Raw genomic sequence first — 23,737 nt, 5'->3', positions numbered from 1 at the left:
TCCGGGGCGAAAGACCATGCTCTCGACCCCAAGTAAAGAACAACTTTCAGGAGTAACGATAGACTCTCGCCGAGGTATGCTTCCTGGCGCTAACCATTGTAGCGACCACCTCGTGGTGACAACCCCGCTTGAGCTAGAATCCAAGATTCAACGGCCATGCCGTGTAACACAGGGCCTCCGAGTTCGGGTGGCAGATCGATCCTTGGGACAGCCGATCCGCACGATGCGGCAATCGCCACTGGATGTCGGTGAGCCGCTGTATCAGATCTGCATAGCATGCCCGTCAGGGCCCATCTGGTGCCCGCAGCTCTGCTGGTACCTTTTCCACTTTGACCTCTCCTGGAAGCGATGGCAACGGAGGAAACTGGTATGGAAAGGCGAAACTGGTCCCCTGGTGGAACCAACGCCTCCACCCCGAACACTCGAGGGACCCGTGCCCGAGCAACGAACACGGGCACCTTGGCGCTCATTTTGGACACCATCAGCTCTACATCTGGTGTCCCCCATCGTTGCAAACATGCTGAACAACCTCGGGGTGCAGGGACCCCTCCCTAGCCACGACCTCCTGTCGGCTGAGGAAGTAGACTGTCCAATACTCTACCCCTGGGATGTGGGCCGCCAAAGATACCGCTGGATGTTCTCGGCTTACTGACGGACGTGTCCCGTCTCACGCATGGTTGTCCTGCTGCGCGTTCCCCCTTGATGATTTACGTAAGCCGCTGCCGTGGCATTGACTGACTGAATCCGAACGGGTGGTTCGGCTAGGAAGTGCCGAAAATACCGCAGTGTCCGCCGGACTATACGTATCTCCAACAAGTTGACCTGGAGGCGTGCCTCCTGTCGCGACCATTGGCCCTGAGTCGTGTGGTGATGAAAACTGCTCCCCAGGCCCAGGAGGCTGGCATCTGCCGTGACCACTAGCCAGTGCTCTGGGGGAAAAAGGTTTACCCTGAAGGAGTGAAGATATGACCGTCCACCACTCCAGTGATTGTCTGATCTGAGAGAATAGCTGGCACCGCTGATCGAGGGCGAATGGATTCTTATCTCAATCTGAGAAAAGAGCCTGCTGTAGTGGGTGGAGAAGGAAACTGGGCAAACGGAATCGCTTCCCTTGCTGCTACCATCCTCCCCAGCAGCCTCATCCCGAAAAGAATGGAGCGAGGAACTGGCTGCTGGCGCCTCCGGACTCCCTGCTGGAGCGGTACGGCTCTGTCCTGAGGGAGACTCACCAGCCCTCGGGAGGTATCGAAGATCATTCCTAGGAAGAAAAAACTGTGGGTTGGGACCAGGGATGACTTTTCCCTGTTGACCAACCATCCTAAGCGGAATAGTGTATTTAACGGAATGCTAACATTCTCCTTGCATGCTCAAAAAGAGGGAACCTTCACCAAGAGGTCGTCTAAGAATGCAAGACGACTATGCCCCGAGAGCGTAAGATGGCCCTCACGCCTACCCTTAGTTTGTGAACCCTCAGGGGTGGTGCTAGCCCGAAGGGCAGTGCCGCAAACTAAAAATGTTGGCCATTGATGGCGCCCCGAAGAAGCTTCTGATGCAGAGGAGAAAAGCAGGTAGGCATCCTAAAAACCGACTTAGGCTATGAATTCTCTCTGCATCCTGCCCGATATAACCGAACGAAGCTATTCCATCCTGAAATGTGTGATCCTGATGAACTTGATCAGGAGCCTCAGGTCCAAAATCATCCTGACTGTCCCGTCCTTTTCGGGAACTGCGAAGAGATTGGAATAAAACTTCTGAGCCCTCTCGAGCTCTGGTATGGAATAACGACCTGTTGTCCTGGAGTGACCTGACGGCCCCCCCCCTGCAACGTCCCTGCCCTGGACTGTACCTTGGTAAGTCGGGCAGACAAGAAACCGTCTTGGGGGTTCCTGACAAACTGTAAGACATACCCGTAGACACCAGTTTCGTCCCCCATGAGTCGTGTGCTAACTCGACCCAGAATGACGAAATAAGAGCAGGCGCCCTCCTGCCCTGTTGATGTCGCCCATAATGCTCCCCGAGCCATTTGGCTCGGGGTTCTTGGTACCTCTCGACCTGGAGGGCGCGGAACTCTCCACCGGATTGGGTCTACATGAGACCTGTCGCTCCCTATCCTGGCTGGGGCGACTTGGACCGGCCGAACTGGCTGCCGCCGTCCACCCGGAGTTGTGAAAAACCCGAAACTATGTCGGAAACTAGGAAAAAAGGTTGCTGCGGAAGGAAGCTGCTCTTTCCTCCTGCCGGATCATAAACGCGCTGATCCAAATTTTTCCCCCAAACCGACCCTTAATAGGGTACGGAAGTCAGAGACCTCTCGGAAATAGAATCCTCTCGTTAAGCCCTTAACAAAAAGGGCTTTCTTAATGGCTACTGCGTTAGCGGCTGCCGATGCTGCACAAATGGCCGTAATCAAGGAGGCCTTGATCAAGTAGTCTCCGGCCATTGGATCTGATTTGTGACCTCTAACACCTCCGCAGGCAGGTCTCTATCTCGCAAAACCTTATTCAGCAACTCCAGCCATGACATCCTGGCCTTGGCTCTCCCTGTTGCGCAAAGGAGGGGCGAGCGCTGAAGCTGACGCTTCAAAAACACTAATCGAGCCAAGCTCTCAATGAGCCTATCCGAGGGATTCTTAATGCACGAGCCCCAAGGAACCGACAACAGGGACTTCGAGGCCAGACGAGATACTGGTGGATCCACCACTGGTGATTCATCTCTTTTTTTTTTTTTTTTTAACAGAGTTCAGGGGCAAATGTGTATCTTGCCTCCATAGTCTCCTGACCCGAGAAGCACCTATCAGGGCGTTCTCCGCTGTGCTGCCCAATGCCTTCAAACTCTGGGTGAGTGCCAAAGACTCTGTGCGGACGCCTGGCCTATCTAAAGGCTACTTTATGGCTCAAAGCCAGGGTAACTTCATTCTCCACCCCCAAGGCCTGCTTGACAGCTTCCATGAGGCTGTCTATTGCTACTGACAGCCCAGGATATCCAGGTCCGGTGGAGCGTCTGAGTCCCAATCGACACTTTGCCTGCTCCTGAACATAGGCGACAGAGAGCGATGCCGAGGCACCGGGCAACCCGGGAAGACCTGCGTTTCTTTGGCATCAGTCTGGCATGAGAGCGGCCCCTGCAGGCCGAGGGTTCTCGTGACATGGAGGACCTTTCTCCGGGCGTGAATAGACTCGATCGCCTTTGTAAGCGACGCCACCTTCCGGAGGATTTGGCTCTCTGGACTCAGCTACCGGATGGGGGCTCCTGGGCATGTTTGGGCTTAGATTCAGGCTGCCTAGCAGCCGCCACCTGCTGCTCGGCCTAGAATGGCCGGTGGCCCTCGCACAGTTACTCTACCGGAGATGCATGCAGCGTAACAAATAAATAATGTGTGCTCTTTACCCTCCCTGGCCATATTGCATGAGCAAGGCATTTTTCCTTTTTTTTTTTTTTTCCCAGAGAGGGAACCGGGGGGGCTGATGAAACCAAAGTAGAACTGTTTGGTAGAAACAAAACTCGACGTGTTTGGAGGAGACAGAATGCTGAGTTGCATCCAAAGAACAACATACCTACTGTGCAGCATGGGGGTGGCAACATCATGCTTTGGGGCTGTTTCTCTGCAAAGGGACCAGGACGACTTATCTGTGTACATGAAAGAATGAATGGGGCCATGTATCGTGAGATTTGGAGTGCAAACCTCCTTCCATCAGCAAGCGCATTGAAGATGAAACGTGGATGGGTCTTTCAGCATGATAATGATCCCAAGCACAACGTCAGGGCAACAAAGGAGTGGCTTCGTAAGAAGCATATGAAGGTCCTGGAGTGGCCTAGCCAGTCTCCAGATCTCAACCCCATAGAAAACCTTTGGAGGGAGTTGAAAGTCCGTGTTGACCAGCGACAAGCCCAAAACATCACTGCTCTAGAGATCTGCATGGAAGAATGGGCCAACATACCACCAACAGTGTGTGCCAACCTTGTGAAGACTTACAGAAAATATTTGACCTCTGTCATTACCAACAAAGGATATGTAACAAAATATTGAGGTTCACTTTTATTAATGACCAAATCCTTATTTTCCACCATAATTTGCAAAATAAATCTTGACAAATCAGACAAGGTGTTGTTCTGGATTTGTTTTCTCATTATGACTCTTATAGTTGTGATCTACCTATGATGTCAATTACAGGCCGCTCTTATCTTTTTAAGTGGGAGAATTTGCCCAATTGGTGGCTGACTAAATACTTCTTCCCCACTGTAGAAGTAGTGCACAACTTTTTTAATCATTCTCTATTATTTTTCTGAGCAGTATATATATATATATATATATATATATATATATATATATATATACACACACATACACACAGTATATACATATATATTATATTATGGCTAAATAAATACTTTACTTATCCAGGGTATAACTTCTATTTGGTAATTTTAAAGTTGTTCCCCCCAAAATACCATTTATCACATATCCACGGTATAGATAAGTGAAGCATTACTGGGGGTCTGCCCGCTGAGAACCTTACTAATCTCGCGAATATCTTCCTTGTATAAATTAATTGTTTGTGAGAATTTGCAATTGCTGCTCTATTAACTAGTTCCAGACCGGGCCATTTCCCCCCCCTTTACGACCATACATATTTTTTTTTCTTCATATGTTTGGTTTCAAGAGTTCAAAAAAAAAAAAAAAATTAAATCGGTTATTCAAATAAAATTTGCTTTTCATGGCATGTGGAGTCTGATTTTTATGTAACTTTTATAGTCGTATTTTTTTTTTCTTACTGTGTATTGGGAAAATGTACCGTAAATAAAAAAAAAAAAAAAAAAAAAAAAGAGAAAAGGGGCCAATCCATCAACCTCTTTGAGAAATACATAGTTGTGCAAAACTGTTGCTAGTTTTGATGCTTTTATGCCAGCTCCACCATCTTTTTTGAAAAGTGGACAGAGATTTCTCGGAGGGGCATTTCCTAACACTGGCACCACAAAACTGGCATGAATTATAGCACAATCGTATGCCCGTGTATTTTTGCCAATTTTTTTTTTTTTAGGTCCACTGTGAGACATATTAAATTGTGTTCGCCTTTCTGTCACAATCATATTTCTATATTGGACATGTTTTTTTTGTTTGTTTTTTTCCAACAAGGTCAGGGCTTAGAAATATCAGTTTGGCCTGGCAGTGGATTTTCTCCTTTGATTTTAATTTTGTTTTTATTTAAACAAGCCTTTATATGAGCAGAAAAGTTAAAAAGTTATGGGACTTGAAAGAAGGGAAGGGGAAAAAAAAATGAAAGCACAAGAACAAAACATCACTCGGTCAGGAAACTGTTAAATTATAATTAACAGGGAAGAATCTGAAAATGCTTATTAATTCTTCCATCATACAAAGGACTTTTCTTGTGATTGGCAGGGATCCAAAAAAAAAAAGTTGGACCGCAACTATCATATATTCATTTTCTATCTTGTGAATAGCTAATAAATGTTGATATAAGACAACTTCTATAACATTAAGGCTATGGGCCCACGTAGCGTTTTAAAACGCTCACTAAAAACCGGACTCCTTCCCAGAAATCGCGCGCGATTATGATCGCGATTTTGCCGCGATTTTCGCGTGCGATATTCAAGCACTTTCCAAGCGATCTGAAGCATCGCTTGGAAAGTGATTGACAGGTTGGTCACACTCGTCAAACATAGTGTTTGACAAGTGTGACCAGGTTTTTACTATTGAGGCCGCCTATGCGGCATCAATAGTAAAAGATAGAATGTTAAAATGCTAAAAAAATTAAAAAAATCGGGGTATATTTACCTTCCGGCGTCCCGCGCTGCATTCCCGGGCCTCAGCGTTCCCAGTAATGCGAGACCTGTGATGACGTAGTCTCGCGTTGCTATAGCGATCTCGCGAGACTGCTAGAGTCACGCGAGACTACGTCATTACAGGACCTTGCCGCAAGGCATTACTGGGAACGCTTAGGCCGGGAATGCAGCGCGGGACGTCGGAAGGTAAATATACCCCGATTTTTTATTTTTTATTCCTTTTTTTACAGGGGTATGGTACCCAGGGCCTGGAGGACAGTCTCCTCTCCTCCACACCGTGGGTACCAACCGCACATGAGACGCCTAACTTCCCGCATGGTGGGCATAGCCACATGCGGGAAGTAAGCGATTATCATGCATTCCTATGGGTGCGGAATCGCGGCAATTCTTTGCGATTCCACACAAAAGAATGAGCATGCTGCGATTTTTTCCGCGATGCGATTCCGCCGCGGAAAAAAGCGCAGCATTAGCACAGCATGTGCGGAATGTCATAGGAATGCATGGGGGGCGTTCTGTACACGATTTTTAAACGTTTTCGCGCCGAAAATCGCGGCAAAAACGCTTAAAAATCGCTACGTGGGCACATAGCCTAAAAGGGTTGTCCAGGACCATTTTATTTTTTCACTATGGGCCTAAAAGCAAACAGGTAGATAGTTACTAACAGAGGCAACAGCCTGCCTACTCTACTCGATGCTGGCTCAGAGCGGCAACAGGGCAGAGCAGTGCGCCTGCGCCGGAGCCACTACAGGACGGGGAGAAGAGGACGCCATCGCATGAAGATGGGAGGCACCGGACCGCCCACCCCGGTGAGTATAATATAGCGTGTTTTTCTTCTCTTTCAGGTTACATCGGAGGCTTATCTACAGCATTATAGAATGCATTACAGAATGCTGTAGATAAGCCCCCGATGTCTATGCCGCCAGCTGATACTCGAAAAAAAGGGTGACAGATTCCCTTTAAGAGTCCTTCGGATAGGAAAAATTAATTGCAAATTTCATCACAAATTCGGCATCAATTTTGTGGCAAAATGCATACATTTTACAAAGTTCATCTTCTTGCACCTATTCCGCCAATCTCATCCAGTGCATCCTTAGTACAATCCGTAGCAAAACTGCGTAACTAGATATATGGTTCACAAAACGTCCCACAAACTAAAATGCGTTCCATCAGTAAGAACCCAAAATGTGAAAAATGGAAGTCGGAATGAGGCCAAACGTGGCTTTTATCTCACCTTAAGAAGTACGGCTTGGCATAGAACTTCAAGTCCTCGCCATCAATGTAGAGATCGAACTCGGACACTCTGGCATAGGGAACCTTGATGGTTATGGTAAGAAAGTCTGGATCTTGCGCAACGCCAAACGCCGGAGTGATCATTATGGGTCACACTAGAAGAGAACACAACATAAGTCAATTTTTTTTTTTTTTTATATCTATTGATTTTGGACAAGTAGCCGCCCCACCCAACCAAAAATCAGCATTCCCCAATATTAACTCCCAGAGGATGAGAGAAAGGAAGACTCTTAGAATACTAGTGTTGGAAGGAACCTCCAGGGTCATCGTGTCCAACCCCCTGCTCAATGCAAGATTCACTAAACCCTCTCAAACAGATATCTGTCCAGCCTCTGTTTTAATACGTCCATTGAAGGAGAACTCACTACCTCTCGTGGCAGCCTGCTCCACTCATTGATCACCGTGTCATAAACCTTTTTCTAATCTGTATCTTCTCCCTTTGTTTCATTCCATTGCTTCTCATGTTTCCATGTGCAAATGAGAATAAGGCCGGGCACTTGTATAGAAATACATGCAGTCGCACACTCCAGTCCCAAGTACCGGCTATTGAGATGCGAGACTCTTGCGAGCTTCTCGCAAGTGTGACCCCGGCCTAATGATGATCCCTCTACACTGTGACAGCCCTTCAGATATTTGTAGACAGCTATTAAGTCTCCTCTTAAACTTTTTTTTTTTTTGCAAGCTAAACATTCCCAGATCCTTTAACTGTTCCTTGTTGGACACACTTGGCAGTCTGCTCACCATCCTGGTCGCTCTTCTCTGAACTTGCTCCAGTTTTTCAATGTATTTTTCAAACTGTGGTGCCCAGAACCAGACACAGTATTCCAGATGAAGCCTGACCAAGGAGTGGTAGATGGGGATAATTACTTCACGTGATCTAGACTCTATGCATCTCTTAATACACCCTACAACCCTGTTCGCCTTTTTTTGCTGCTGCATCACACTGTTGACCCATGTACAGTCTGTGATCTATCAGTATACCCAAGTCTTTTTCACACGTGCTATTGCTTAGTTCTATTCCTCCCATTCTACAGATGTAATTTTCGTTTTCTTGCCCAGATGTAGAATCTTGCATTTCTCCTTGTTAAATACCATTCTATAAGTAGATGCCCATTGTTCAAGCTTATCTAGATCCTTCTGAATCCTTTGTCTTCTCTAGTGTTAGCTATCCCTCCAAGCTTTGCATTGTCTGAAGGTAAACTGATCAAACTTGCAGACAATGCAAAGCTTGGAGGGATAGCTAACACTAGAGAAGACAAAGGATTCAGAAGGATCTATCTAGATAAGGGACTATCTAGATCATTTATAAAAATGTAAAACACTGGGGCCAGGACAGAGCCTTGTGGTCCCCACTTGAAACACTCCTCCAATTGGATGTGAAACCATTTATTATCACTCAGTCCTATATGAAGGGTCCGTCCACACCACACTGTCCTATAGGATGCCATTTATTCTCTTCATACAAGAGCTAGGTGAACAGGGTTCAGGTGGTTTCTGTGCCCCCAGTAGGTAGATTCTAGAAACATGCGATTTTATGTTTAACTTGCCCCCAGAGATAGATAGATACACACACACATATATATATATATATATATATATATTACAAAAAAATGAAGGCAGCACTCCAATATGAAAAGTGGATGCAGTTTTATTGGCCCATGTGCGACGTTTCGGTCCAAATGAGGACCTTTCTCATTCTCAAGCTTGAGAAAGGTCCACATTTGGACCGAAACGTCGCACATGGGCCAATAAAACCGCATCCACTTTCCATGTTGGAGTGCTACCTTCATTTTTTTTTTTTTTTTTGGGGGGGGAATTATAGCATGAGGTTTGGTATCTACCTGGAAGGATTTTCTGCACCCCCCCATATTTCATATTTTTCTGGTGCTGCTTTTCATTTTCTATTTGTCAAATTGTTGCATGTGCCCGGAAATAATATAATTTAAAACAACTTGCACATCGCCATAAAAAAAAAAAAAAAAAAAAAAGGGGGGTTTAGGTCTTGGAAATTTTAAAAAGAAATTAAAAAAAATTCCAAACCAAACTTTTTATCACTGAATTAATAAAAAAAAATTAAAGCATTCGCTATGCCAAAATCATCCTGACCTGGAGACTCATGTTACCGGGTCATTTTCAATGCATAATAAACACTATAAAAAGAAAAAAAAAAAAACACAATGGCAGAAAGTTTATTTACAAGTATACGGTAAAATGAACGGCATTGATCATAACTACAACTCCCGCCCAAATATATATATATATATATACACACACACACATAAAATAAAAAAAACCAAGCCCTCAGATGGGTATGGAGACAAAAACAAAACACAGTGATGGCTATTGGAAAAAGAAAAATGAATAAAAATTATATAAATATATGATCAGCTACAGAGGGGAGCACAGACTTTTTTGGAGGTCCAATTTTAACCCATGTGAGCCGGTGAATGGTCGGTCCACACAAAACACTTATAATGGAGAACACATCTGAGACATGCTGGGACTTGTAGTTCCCCTTCAGATTATTAAGCTTATTCCACACAGACATTACCCCCAATACTTTGTTCACTAGGAGTCTGCAAGTTCTAGCACTCCAACTGCTTTGAACTACAACTCCCAGCATGCAACGAATGTCTATCTATAACTTGTCAGCTGGTTGTACACTGCAACTCCCAGCATGCCCTGAGCTTCAGCCGTAAAGCCACATGTTGCAGACCACCACAGTCCGGTAAGGCTACTCCGGCTAATAGCCCACATTATACGTAACTGTCAGTACCGGAGCGCTCTCCCCACTCACCTGCGCCACACACTCCGCACACGCCGCGCTCCAGTTCTTACTACTTCCGGGTCTGCACGTGTTTCAGAATGAGAGCAAAAGCAGAACACTGATTGGACGAATGATCCAACGAGTCCCCACCCTCTCAATACCTTCTCACCAATGACAGCCTAGATTAGAAACAAACAGGCGGAGATTGGATACTGACACAGGGGCTACAGGGCGGGGCGTTCAGACATCTTGTGGTTGGCGGAAAGAAAGATGAAAGTGCCATTCAAGCGTCATGGTTGTCATAGAAACGAGATAAAAAAAAGTCATGTAACATGATATAGGAACTAAAGGACAATATATAAATGTGTATGAAATGTTCCTCACTTCTTACGACAGTGAATAGGACCTTTGATGTTTGCACTCAGGCTCAGTACTTGTCCTGATTATGCACTAGTAAGACACAATCAGGTTTTCAGTCTTTGTTGGCAAATAAGAATGTGACAGGAAGCAGAGTTTTAAAATGGTGAAAACCTGAAATGCAAAGAATATTACACAGCAGCACGTTTCCATCGGCAATGGTGGGCAGGGGTCACATTTGCGAGTGCAATGTGAGAAACGCGCGATAGTCTCTGGCATCAATACCCGGCACTGCCGCCGGCACTCGGACCGGAGCGTTCAGCTGCACAGAAATACATGCAGCCGCACACTCCGGTCCCGAGTGCCAGGTATTGATGCCAGAGACTCGCGTGAGTTTCTCGTATTGCACTCGCAAGTGTGACCCCGGCCTTATATGTATAAAGGCATTATCATGGCAGCGTCGGATTAGATGAAAGACCCCCATGTCGGCTATGTTTGCCTCAGTCTTCATAGGAGGTCGGTCATTTTACAATAAAGTGCAAAATTATAGTATTATGGTGTTCTCTACAAGCGATCACAGGAAGACTAATAAAAAAAAAATGAAAAAAAGAAGTTTAAATACAGTATATGAAAGCTCATATCACCCTCCTTTTTCCAAAACATAAATAAAATGTAAAAAAAAACTACTTGGTACGTAACAATCCAAATTAATAAAATACATTATTAATATCATACAGTAACGCCGAAACAAAAACTATAAAAATTTAAGAATCAAAAAAACGGACCCTGAAGCGGTAATGACGAAAACTGCATCTCTTGCCGCAAATAACGAGCCTCGATCAACTCTATCTACAATGATTAGGAAAAAAATATAGCTCTTAGAAGGTGAGAAGGTAAAAATGAAAGCGAAGAAGGTCCCACTGTCGCCGCCCGGACCTGCAAAAAGCTGGAGCTGGCACTATGGCTTCATCCGCTGTACTTTTTTGAGCAACCATAAGTCTTGATGTTATGGGGCATCATGGCTGCCTGAGGTTGCCAGGAATGGAGTCACTATGCCTGCAGGGGTGGACATATCATTAGTGCAACCTGTGCAGTTCCACATGGGCCCAGGAGGTCAAGGGGCCCATGCCCAGCTCCCAAAGCAGGTTGAATTGTGCATTGTGATGAACTATTGGTCTACAGCGGGCCTATATATTGTTCTTGCACAGGGGCCTCTGTCAGGGTCTGCCAGTGTGTGCCTGGTAATGTAGGTGGGGGCTGTAGCTTGCGCTTTTTAGGTCACCATAGCTAGCAATGTTATATGGGCACTGTGATTTGCTCCAGGGCACTGGGGCTGGCAAGAACGGGGTCATCATGGCGAGCGATGTAAGGGGGCTCCAGCGGTTGCTTATGGTGGTACCACTACCACATTTACCAATGTTAGGGGGAGCACTATGGCAAAAATGTCCCCACGACTGCAGAAATTAATGGCAGTGGTCCACAATCTCTAATAAGCTGGAAAACTACAACTCCCAGCATGCCCTGCAGCCTATGACAACATGTCATTTCATTTTCAGCCTTCACTGGAATCATGGGGTTAACACTAAAAATAAAATTTTGTGTTTTTTTTTTTACAACACTGGTGATGAAAGTTCTGCTTTTAATAATAAATTTCAAAGAAATCAGGGGATTATTCTCGCTTTACTCAGCAAAAAAAACCCGCTATTTTCTTTCCATAAAACACAATGAATTCCCAGGTCGTGCCGCTCTGCCCTCCGTAATATGGACCATATGAAAGAAAGACAACCTATCAAGGGAGGATAAATGCTCCTATGGAGCAGGAGATGTAATCCCACATTTGTGACTTTATATCCTGTGATTTGATATTTCCAAGATTCATTTCAAACATCCCCTCTCTCCCCAAAATAAAAAAGGACCCCCTCCACGCTCATAAATCCACTCAAGAGCCAAATGTGGAGCCACAGCGACGGGTCACTCCAGGTTACTTTCGCGCAGTGCGGTCATATTTCTAGACAGACGTTACTTTCTGGGAGTAATTTAGAACAGGCTTCATTTTGGGCCTATAATAAAAAAATAAAAAATGATACAGATAAACACCATTTCCAGGAAGGAAAGTAACTATATCTGGTCTTCTCGTGTATATAGTCGTGCAGTGAGCGATAACGCGCCGTTTTCTTCTTGTGATTTAGTCAGCGACGGCCACACTACCGCCACGCTGCACATGAAGTCATTGCAGCTGCACGACGCTTGGTCGAGTCGTCCTAAGCTATCCAGATGTTCCAGGGATTCGTGTTTCTGTTTTAAAGCCAAAGAGGCCCCTTTCTACCCCCACGTGATGGTTTTTATCATCATTTTAGGAGCGTGCTTCGGATTTCACGGGTCACGTACGGGACAAGCGCGGTCTAATTTCGCCAGATATCTTTTATTTTAGGTTTTATAAAGGGTTTTGGTAATATTTATTTATTATTTGGTGTATAATACATTGTGATCTGATATGGCACTTATTTAGGCACGCCATAGTACCCCCTTGCTCTACTATGGGGGTATTGGAGTTGGCCTGTATGGGGTCACAGTGGCTAATAATGTGAGTGTAAGGAGATGGACAAGTGAGAAGGTGCACACAGTTAAGGTCGAACACCCCAGCTGCCGGTCAGATATGATCGGAAAAGGGAATCAGAGAGAATTATATTAGCAGGAATGGAAGAGTGAAGTGCATGTTCCCTCAGGGAAGAGACTGGAGGAGACACCAGGTCAGGTGACAGCGTTAGTATTTATATAAGGCCCAGAGGGGCAGTGGAGGCTAGGAACCTGCAGCAGGACAGACGTACGGTGCAGCGAGGTTGGGTTATAGCCGTCATTACAAGAGAGCAGGCCTCAGAGAAGAATTGAGTGACCAGACCCGAGAGAAGGATGCTTGTATCTATTGTAAATGTTTAGTGCCGTGTATGATAGGGTTTCATTATTTATTTAATTTACTCATTTATATAGTGCCATTAAATTCCTCAGAACTTTACATACATTATAATCACTGTCCCCATTGGGGCTCACAATCTAGAATCACTATGTCTTTGAAATGTGGGAGGAAACCCGCGCAAACACGGTGAGAACATACAAACTTCTGGCAGATGTTGTCCTTGGTTGGATTTGAACCCAGGACCCCAGCGATGCAAGGCTGCAGTGCTATCCACTGAGCCACTGTGCTATCCATTACCACTGCTCCAATTCGAAGAAGTGACTCGTTTAAACTGGAAAATATTTTATTGCACCTTAATAATCATTTCTTGCACCCTAACCTCATTAAATTTTGTATCTGAATCATCAAAATCATTGCATTAGAGGAATAAAAAATCCTTGGTTAAGTTACCAATGTGTCCTCATCTTCTGCGCTGAATAAACAAACCTCTGTTCTGTGAAGGTATAACTGAAAGGAATTCCATTTTTTCCCAGATGTGGTCACTTCCCTTCTTACCTTTCTGCCCATTTATTCCCATTTGTGCCCATTCATCACCAGATGTGGTCACTTCCCTTCCTACGTTTGTGTCCATTATCCCCAGATGTTGTCATTTCCGTTCATACAGTTATTTCCATTTATCCCCAGATGTGGTCACTTCCGTTCCTACGGTTGTGCCCATTTATCCCCAGATGTGGTCACTTCCCTTCCTACGGTTGTGCCCATTTATCCCCAGATGTGGTCACTTCCCTTCCTACGGTTGTGTCCATTATCCCCAGATGTGGTAATTTCCCTTCCTACGTTTGTGCCCATTCATCACCAGATGTGGTCACTTCTGTTCCTACAGTTGTGTCCATTTATCCCCAGATGTGGTCACTTCCGTTCCTACGTTTGTGTCCATTATCCCCAGATGTGGTCACTTCCCTTCCTACGTTTGTGCCCATTCATCACCAGATGTGGCCACTTCTGTTCCTACAGTTGTGCCCATTTATCCGCATATGTGGTCACTTCCCTTCCTACGGTTGTGCCCATTTATCCCCAGATGTGGTCACTTCTATTCCTACGGTTGTGCCCATTTATCCCCAGATGTGGTCACTTCCGTTCCTACAGTTATTCCCATTTATCCCCAGATGTGACCACTTCCCTTCCTACGGTTGTGCCCATTTATCCCCAGATGTGGTCACTTCTATTCCTACGGTTGTGCCCATTTATCCCCAGATGTGGTCACTTCCGCTCTTACAGTTATTACCATTTATCCCCATATGGGGTCACTTCCGTTCCTACAGTTATTTCCATTTATCCCCAGATGTGGCCACTTCCCTTCCTACGGTTGTGCCCATTTATCCCCAGATGTGGTCACGTCCGTTCCTACGGTTGTGCCCAATTTATCCCCAGATGTGGTCACTTCCGTTCCTATAGTTGTGCCCATTTATCCCCAGATGTGGCCACTTCCCTTCCTACGGTTGTGCCCATTTATCCCCAGATGTGGTCACTTCCGTTCCTACGGTTATGCCCATTCATCACCAGATGTGGACACTTCTGTTCCTACGGTTGTGCCCATTTATCCCCATATGTGGTCACTTCCTTTCCTATGTTTGTGTCCATTATCCCCAGATGTGATCACTTCCCTTCCTACGTTTGTGCCCATTCATCACCAGATGTGGCCACTTCTGTTCCACCAGTTGTGCCCATTTATCCCCATATGTGGTCACTTCCGTTCCTACAGTTATTCCCATTTATCCCCAGATGTGGCCACTTCCCTTCCTACGGTTGTGCCCATTTATCCCCAGATGTGGTCACTTCTATTCCTACGGTTGTGCCCATTTATCCCCATATGTGGTCACTTCCGTTCTTACAGTTATTACCATTTATCCCCATATGGGGTCACTTCCGTTCCTACAGTTATTCCCATTTATCCCCAGATGTGGCCACTTCCCTTCCTACGGTTGTGCCCATTTATCCCCAGATGTGGTCACGTCCGTTCCTACGGTTGTGCCCATTTATCCCCAGATGCGGTCACTTCCATTCCTACAGTTGTGCCCATTTATCCCCAGATGTGGCCACTTCCGTTCCTACAGTTGTGCCCATTTATCCCCAGATGTGGCCACTTCCCTTCCTACAGTTGTGCCCATTAATCCCCAGATGTGGTCACTTCCGGTCCTACAGTTGTGCCCAATTATTCCCAGATGTGGTCACTTTCCTTCCTACGGTTGTGCCCATTTATTCCCAGATGTGGTCACTTCCGTTCCTACAGTTGTGCCCATTTATCCCCAGATGTGGCCACTTTCTTTTCTAAAACAGTGCTCCCCAACCTGAGTTTCCAGCTACTGCAAAACAACAACCCTGATCATGCCCTAAGAGCCCCGGGCAGGGCCGGACTGGCCATCTGGCAATTGTGGCAAATGCCAGAGAAGGGCCTGTCTGGTCGCGGGCTGCCTTGTCTGCTACATTGTTAACAGAATCTGTGTTCTCAAGACACCCATACTGTTCAGAGTTGTGACAGATCACAAAGTTGATGACTCTGTCACATACCCCAGCAGCTCATGAGTATTATTAGACATATTGGTCTTGTAGTAAATCTTGCATCCTCCATCCAGGGTAATATTAGTAATATATCCCTATCTGGTACTTGGACATGCTGCCACCATGGGCCTGTGTGATTTCAAATGCCTGGGCTGAATTTCAGCCCCAGTCCATACCAGGCCCCGAGGCTGCCTAAAGTTACATAGCGACTCTAAGATAAATCACCCAAAGATGCCTGCGGCTGTGAGGGCATGATGGGAATTGTAGTTTTGCAGCAGCTGGAGAGCCACATGTTGGGGAACTCTGCTCTGGGGCTACATGTGGACTCACAGATAAACATCATAAACGGCGTCTGTTTTCTCTTATACGGTCACATGTACAGCACAATCAGTAAATTGCTGAATATGAAGATTCCTAGGTCCCTCAAAGCTTTAATGAGAAACCACATGGGGGAAGCGATCGTTCATTGTCCCTTTAAACAAGACAGGTGGTGTATCTGGATTTGATATTTGAACTTTGCATTTGGTTTCTCCGTTACAATCAATGCTGTGGCGATTACGCCAAGAATGTAAATAATCTCCAAGTCATATGAAAAGGGATCACTTACTAATTGCTGGGGGTCCGACAGCTGAGACCCCCATAGGTCCTGAGAATGGGGTCTAAATGAACAACTATGGACACATTTTTGTGATGACTCAAAATTAGCATCGGTCCATCCCAATTACAGTCCTTAATGTATCGTTCATAGAAATCTATGGGCCAATTCTGTATGGCTGCAATGGTGTAGGGTGGCATACAGATTTATTCTTTATCATGATGTTATACAAACAAATAATCTTCCATTGCATGCTTTATTCTTCCAGCATTGCTTGTAGCGGAGTATACGGTGACATAAGGGGCTAGTAATGTGGGGGGGGCTCTGTGCACGTGGCCATCTCTGGGACTGTGGCAGCTAATCCCATCCTAGTATTCATCTACCAGACATGGCGCTGCGTCTACAAGTCATGGCCAGCAATTGAGAGTGGTTATCTCTGCAGGGCATAGCTGACCCCATCCATATCACAGCAGTGTATGACTGACAGTACTGCTATCATCTTGTGCATGGCTGATCACTGATAACGGGGGGGTTAATGATAACGTAGTTTATCTATGTGCAACATATGACTCTAGGGACAAGATGTGATTCATTGGTTGCTTTGAATGGCAGACGGGTCTGGAGATTATATAAAGCTTCTTCATAACATGCATGATTTAATTGAATAGGATCTGAGCCGGGGTGATCGGCAGCAGCCACTAAACCCTGTTCTATTCCATTTCTGTCCATCATGTACATCCAGCTGTGACTGATTGTGGGGGTGCCAGATGTTGGAACCTTTACTGATGATCTGTCCTCCTAAGTCCTAGACAACCCCTTTAATTCTGATTTTAGCACCACGGGTGCAGAATAGTAAACTTCACTTTTGCATTCATTCTGACACAGGAAAGAAACTCCCCCATTCTCAGTGCAGTGTTCAATAGCTAAACCAATCAATTTGTCAGTCTGTGCAGCAGCCATGATGGAGATAGGAGCTGGTTTAGGTAATGAACTGAGCCTCCAGAGGACAAAGACAGAAGAAGGTCCCTATGCAAGACCCTTTGCAGTCTAATAGCTCATCATAATACACAATTCCACTTGTTTTGGAGGTGAAAGTGGCCCCTCACCTCTTGGGCCCCTGGTTCCACCAATAAAATATCCGCCCTCCTCGCAAGTGAGTATGCGCCCTTATGTTCAGATATATATCGACATAGGCACGTCTCTGATAATGATTGATATTACTATGCTGTGCCTTTTTAGGCTGTGATCTTCCTCCTTGTTTTTTGAGGTCTTAGATCTAATTTTTAGTATCCTTTCAAAAATTTTTTTTTTAACTTGTTATTAATAAACTTTGCATAATTTTTATCTTATTTTGCATTGGAATCTCTTCTGGTCTAGTGGCAAATTGGCCACAATAGACTTTCGTCGATATATTGTTATTGAAGTTTCTAACAGTGATTTATCTGTTTGGACCCTAAGGTATTATCATTTTTGGACAAGAAGTGATTTTCAGTCGTGATGATAAACATCCAATTACAAAGATACGTCAACACTTTTTGACTGTCAGACCCCCCATGTGCCATTTTTGATGCAATATTCCTACTCTGTTTACATTTCCTAGCTTTTCCCAACCCATAAGGCATTATTCATGCATCAGTATTTTTTATCAGTATTACATCAGTATTTTGTTTGTTTGCTCAAATCAGGAGTGTCTCAAAAAACACAGAATATGTGTAAATCTATTAATTATAGTTTTTTTTTTTCCTGTAAGTTCCACTCCTGGCTTTGGCATATAAACACTGATGAAAAATACTGACTTGTGAACGAGACCTAATTAGACAGTAAGGCCTCATTCAGATGTCTGATTTTTGCATACAAGTGCTATCCGCCATAACTGATGGGGCATTCACGTGTCTGATTTTTTTCCTTGTGAACCCCTGAATATATCGGAGAAATGTTCAATTATAATCTGAAAGTGGCATCAAAATCATCAATTTAAGTCAACGGACAGTGGAAAAATGCAGACCACACTCGGATTACATCACAGACACTCAGCATGGAGAAGGTGGAGTTATTTTCTTTTCCTTTCTCCACTAACAAAAAACTCGTATCACAATCTGATCAGAATAATTATTCCGATTTTCCTCTTAGGCCGGGGTCACACTTGCGAGTGCGATGCGCGAGTCTCGTGTCTCAATACCCGGCACTGCCGCCGGCACACGGACTGGAGCGTTCAGCTGCATAGAAATACATGCAGCCGCACACTCCGGTCAGTGCCAGGTATTGAGGCGCGAGTTTCTCGCATAGCACTCACAAGTGTGACCCCGGTCTTTCGTGAAAAAACTGATGTCTGATTAAGCCCTAACAAAAGGACATCACTCGGCTGACCCACGGAGGGCATTCACATCCTATCCGTTTTTTGACTGACGAATTTTATCGAATAAGCGAGTTTTATCTGTAAATCAGATCTGAAACAAACCCGTCTACACTTTTTTTTCTTTCTTCAGACAATTGTTCCGTAATAAAGAACAGATGAAGACCCACCTGTTCCGACAAGCCTACAGCCTGCAATGATCCTCAATCTACTGAACCACCGCACGACCTGCTCTACCCTCTCCTACTGTATCCTCACCCATCCCTGTAGACTGTGAGCCCTTGCGGGCAGGGTCCCCTCTCCTTATGTACTTGTGTGTCCCTTGTCTTACACATGTTTATTATACTTGTCTATATTTCCCCTTTTCACATGTAAAGCGCCATGGAATAAATGGCGCTATATAAATGCATAATAATAATAATAATAATAATAATAATGTATGAACAGCTCCATAGATTATAATGGGTACTTGTTCTATCTAGTAAATCAGGCCCATGTGTGAAATTATTCTTAGATCATTATTCGGGCTCCTGTCACCCTTCTCTCATTGATATAGATAAAACTGATGACTTAGTGACAGGTATAGAGGTGTATTTGGGAGGCAATGCTCCTCTGTTTCTCCTAGGTCAGGTGGATCCTCTTTGGAATGTTTACAGTAGAACGTTGATACAATGTATCTTCTTGTAACAGTGCGCGTGCGCGCCCTCTGCAGGTCAGCTCAGGAACAGCAGCGCGTGCAGAATGTGTCATAAAGAACAGAGGGAGCTTGAGCTCCACACATTACGGTAGGATCCCTCCCACCTCTGTCTCCTCTGCCCCCCTCCCCCTGCCCTGACAATCGGATACGTGGTGACTGCCTGCAGCCCCCGGAGCTCCCTGTGGAAGCTTCTCAACAATGTTGCCTGCAATGCTGATCCCCAAGGGGTAAGAAGCCCCCCTCCAAATATGACCTACAAGGGAGACCCCACACTATGAGGATCCATTGCAAGCTCCTGGTCAGCTTGCTCTGCCTGGGGGGGCTTCTGATCCTGTATCTCTTCTTGGGGAATACAGATGAGCTTCCTGGTAAAGGGACCAGGAGATCCAAACTTCCAGCCCCCTCTGGACATAACCTGGTGCAGCCCACCACCACCACCACCACCCCTAGGCACTTCAGAGCCATAGAGGAGCACAAACCAAAAAAAGAGTCCAGGCTGAAAAAGAAGAAAAGCAACACAAACGGGAGACCAGCTAAAACCAGGTAAGAAGTTCAGGACGCAGCTGCTGCGGAACATCTTGGCTGGCGGTTTGTACTTTCTATCATGATTGACAGCAGTGGTCCGTTTAGTGAATGTGTTCTGTTTGTTTACGATTGTTTGTTTATTATTTATAGAAATTATAGCAAAGTATCTATTCACATTGCAAGATACTGCGCCGCGTAATCCAGGAAAGGATGGCGGTACGCAGACTGTAGGTGGGGGGTTTCCTGGGTTTGGTTCTTACCTTTGGTTTTATCATTTCACCTTTATCAGAATATAACAATATTTTAAATACTACAATACATTGTTCTCTTCAAGGGATTTTCCTCTTTAATCCCCTTTCTGATATGTAACATTGGTCGCGATAAATGACTCCCAGCAATTCCCAGATCTGTTGTGACTGGATCCACACCCTCTTAGCACTGAATGGCGGTTTTATTTCAAGCCGGTTGTTTCTCGCATCCAGACTTTTACAATCCGAGCTATAGATGGGCCGGGGGTCTCCTGAACCCGAACTAAGCAGCCTGAGATTTGCTTTTGGGTGTCCGTAATGGACACGGCGTTCAGGGCAGGTGTGCTGGGGCGCCAAAAAGCCCGGATATTTCGACACAGCGCTAGGACAAAAAAACTGGAACTTTGCAAAAAAAAAAAAGGACAGTGTTAAAGTTTTTTTTAGGGAACACTATTTTGATGGCCTATCTCTATCAAATCGGCTCCAAATCTCTCCCGCCATCAGCTGTTTGAGGGGGCCAGGTGTCAGGTCCCCACCATTGTGATCCCAGAAAACCGAAAACCCTCTAAAAGTTTATTACATTCTTCATTTTGGGAATTGGTTGTTCTATCTACTGAAGGACCATAAATAGGAGGAAAGGAGGAGTTGTAGTTCTGTGCAGCGATTTCTGCGTTCAGCTCCGTTTTACTGTTTTCAGTTCCGCTGGCAGCAGGATGTAATCGGCTGACTATTGGGATGCCGGACACCCCCCCCCCATCAGTGTAATATTGATAACCTGTCTTTGGAATAGGTCATCAATATCTTAAATCTAGGCCACTCCTTTAAAGGAAAACTCCGGATCAAGTAGAGAGGGTATTCTAGGCCAATATATTTTATTAATGCTCATTAATGGGGCTACTGGGACCCCCACTATTGCACTCTATGGTCAGTCCCACCGACGTTGAGTGGAGCAACAAAAGATCTTCTTGAACATCTTTCCATTCAAACTCCTCCTAGGCTGCGATTTTGAGGCTGCGGAAAACAAGGGTCAAGGGTTCCCCCATTCTGGCAATTTTTTGGGGTCCCAGGGTATGAAACCACTGTAATCTTGCACCACTCCTCCAGTTGATAGATGATAAATGCTTGACGCTGGACTGCACCTTTTAAAGAGGCAGAGCATGACACCGTCCCCTCCGGCCATAACGCAATTTAAGTTTTGCCCGGTGTGCTCCTTTTAATTACTGTAACTTTTTCTGCATTGGGTGATTATTATTGGTGGCGACATTGATTTCCAGGACTCCCGGGAACTTGCAGTTTTAGAGTTGAAGAGTCTCGTATATTTCGGTAATATACGCCTCCTGACTGCCGCCGGAGCCATAAAGTGCTCTTGAGGTTAAATTGCTGCACAGAGAGTGATTACCGCTGCATTTAGCAAGCGATTCGCTCGATCTAAGCAGTGATGTATTAGTTTATGTGTCTCAGCAGTGCCATCATTTTAATAGAAGCACAAGTTTTAATTCGGGTGACAGTAAAAAGTTGGGTTCTGGGATAAAGTTTAGTCCGTTGTGATATTGTCCATGGTGCGGAGACAGCGCAGCAACATCCACGTGTGTGCCGAGGAACCAACATGGATCATCTGTGCCCAGACTATTGGAGATCATAGGCTTATCGGGGATGAGTGGCGCAGTTTTAAGCTTGAAACTCCCCCCCCATCCATAACTTTTTGACTGCAGTGACCCCCAGCGATCCCTAGAACTGGAGCAGAGGTCGATATTGCGCGCTGCCGCTCCCATTCATTCTAATGGGAGTTGCCAAAGATTGGCAGGCGCTGCACTCAACAAGCCCTCCTCATAGGACAACCCCTTCTCGTAAGCCAAGTTGGGCCCTGATAAAATAAAAAAGCCTTTACTCGCCTGCCGTGTCAGCACTCGTGGTCCCGGGACTCTCATGCGGTTATATGACACGTGGTACCCGGCACTGGCGTCGCTGTCCACGCCTTTGGACAAATTGAACATGAAGAGGAAGACAGAGATCAGCTGCAGCCCGGACTTCCCACTTCATGTTCAGATTGTCCAAAGGCGATAATTGGGGTCACGCGTCACAACAATCGCGCAAGAGCCTCAGGAGAGCGATTGTCGACACCGCGGAAGCGGCACAGGAGGTGAGTGTAGGCTTTATTATTTTATTGGGGCCAAGCGTGGGGTATAAGAAGGAGATGACCAAGTAGTGGACAACTCCTTTAATAGTAAATGGAATTGTAGTCCTAATCAACCACCGCTCCATTGAAGAGCCCCAGTTCTCGGGATCACTCGGTGTCAGGGACCCCCAGCAATTGGAAACTTATTCCCTATAGCTTTCAAACATGAGAATACCCTTTTAAGTGAAACCACCCCCTGGAGTCATCTGCTCTCCATCAAAAGTATATATCTCCATCTGGTCAGTACCTCTTGCTCTGTAAAGTGGGTGTCATAGATAGGGTGGTAGGTTTTAAAGAGGACCTGTCACTTGTCATAAATATGTCATTATTGTATCTGGTGTAAACGCCGCTGTTCTCCTGAATCCGGCGATGTTTTTTTTTTCGTTCCTGCACCTCTCTGTTCCTGAGATATGGCCTCTTTTTGTCTGGATATAAATCTTTTTTTCTTTTTAGCCAAGTGGGTGGGATCCTCAAGAAAAAGCTCACATAGAAGATACAGTGCCACGCCCAGTTGTGGCTAAAAGGACTAGATTTATATACAGGAAAGAGGAGGCCATATCTCAGGAACGGAGAGGCGCAGGAAGAAAAGAAAACATCGCCGGATTCAGGAGAACAGCGGCATTTACACCGGCTAAAGAAAATGCATATTTATAGCAAGTGACAGATCCCCTTTAAAGGTGGCCATACAAATTCAGTAGCTGTCAGCAGAACGCTTTTTCGTTGTCAGCTATTCCTTCTGACTTCCCCGTGTACGTGCACTCTGATGGGTCTCAGCAAAACAAAGTGGGAATTTGGGGGTTTCAGGGGTGCCTGGGAATGTCTGTGGTTACATTACATTGATTTTTGTAAGCTGCGCCATCTTGGTGCCAGTCATTCCATTTTCACTGATTCTTACATTTTTATATTTTGGGACATAAACCTTCCCTTCATTATGTCCTAAAGGATTTTATTATAGGGTGGGCACACCGGGGGCATCCACTACTATAGCGACCTAGGAAACCCCCAACATCAAACCCGCCTGATGACGACTGTCTTTCCTGTGTTAGGCCGGGATCACACATGCAAGAAACTCGGCCAAGTCTCACATGTTAATACCCAGCACTGCCCCCGGCACTCGGGAGGGGAGCATGCGCCTCCATGTATTGCTATGCGGCCGCATGCTCCGATCCGAGTGCATGCGGCAGTGCCGGGTATTAACATGCGAGGCTCGGTCGTGTTTCTCACGTGTGATCCCGGCCTTATAGTGTGGTCCAAAGGTGGGATGGGGTCTCGGGGGGGCCTTCGCCAACCTCAGTCTTGCTCTGCTTATTGTAAATGAGCCCCCCTGAGTTTGGGGCTCGGCAATTTTTGGCCCAAGAGTAACAATGAGCATTTCATCTTGGCAGCTGGGATCCGTACACACGAAGCCTCGGTGCAAGGGTCAGGCTGTAATTTCATTTTTCGCTCCAGGTTTA

The 23,737-nt window shown here is 45.6% G+C and overlaps 2 protein-coding genes across 3 annotated transcripts in view; one reads left to right on the top strand and one right to left on the bottom strand.

Moving 5' to 3' along the window:
• Positions 1 to 10,033, bottom strand: part of SHQ1 (SHQ1, H/ACA ribonucleoprotein assembly factor) — an 82,174-nt gene extending 72,141 nt beyond the window's left edge. Inside the window, exons 1-2 of one of the 2 annotated variants that reach the window (XM_073569698.1) lie at positions 9,890 to 10,033; positions 7,034 to 7,187 (exon numbers count right to left, since the gene is read on the bottom strand). In XM_073569698.1, coding sequence (XP_073425799.1) covers positions 7,034 to 7,176 — 143 coding nt within the window. In that variant the 5' untranslated portion in view covers positions 7,177 to 7,187; positions 9,890 to 10,033. Of the gene's footprint in view, positions 1 to 7,033; positions 7,188 to 7,833; positions 7,854 to 9,889 lie in introns of those variants that run through there. The other variant, XM_073569699.1, reaches the window with a different exon arrangement.
• A 9,373-nt stretch (positions 10,034 to 19,406) lies between these two features.
• The window catches only part of GXYLT2 (glucoside xylosyltransferase 2), a 46,555-nt gene continuing 42,224 nt past the window's right edge, over positions 19,407 to 23,737 (top strand). The window contains exon 1 of the mRNA XM_073569695.1: positions 19,407 to 19,877. Within this exon, the coding sequence (XP_073425796.1) occupies positions 19,609 to 19,877 (269 nt within the window). The 5' untranslated portion in view covers positions 19,407 to 19,608. The remainder of the gene's footprint in view (positions 19,878 to 23,737) is intronic.

The sequence above is a fragment of the Dendrobates tinctorius genome, unplaced genomic scaffold (assembly GCF_039654945.1).
Source record: "Dendrobates tinctorius isolate UK_male_01 unplaced genomic scaffold, ASM3965494v1 ptg000027l, whole genome shotgun sequence".
Lineage (NCBI taxonomy): Eukaryota > Metazoa > Chordata > Amphibia > Anura > Dendrobatidae > Dendrobates > Dendrobates tinctorius.
Note: the sequence above shows the minus strand (reverse complement) of the source record. Positions and strands in the feature narration are given on the sequence as shown.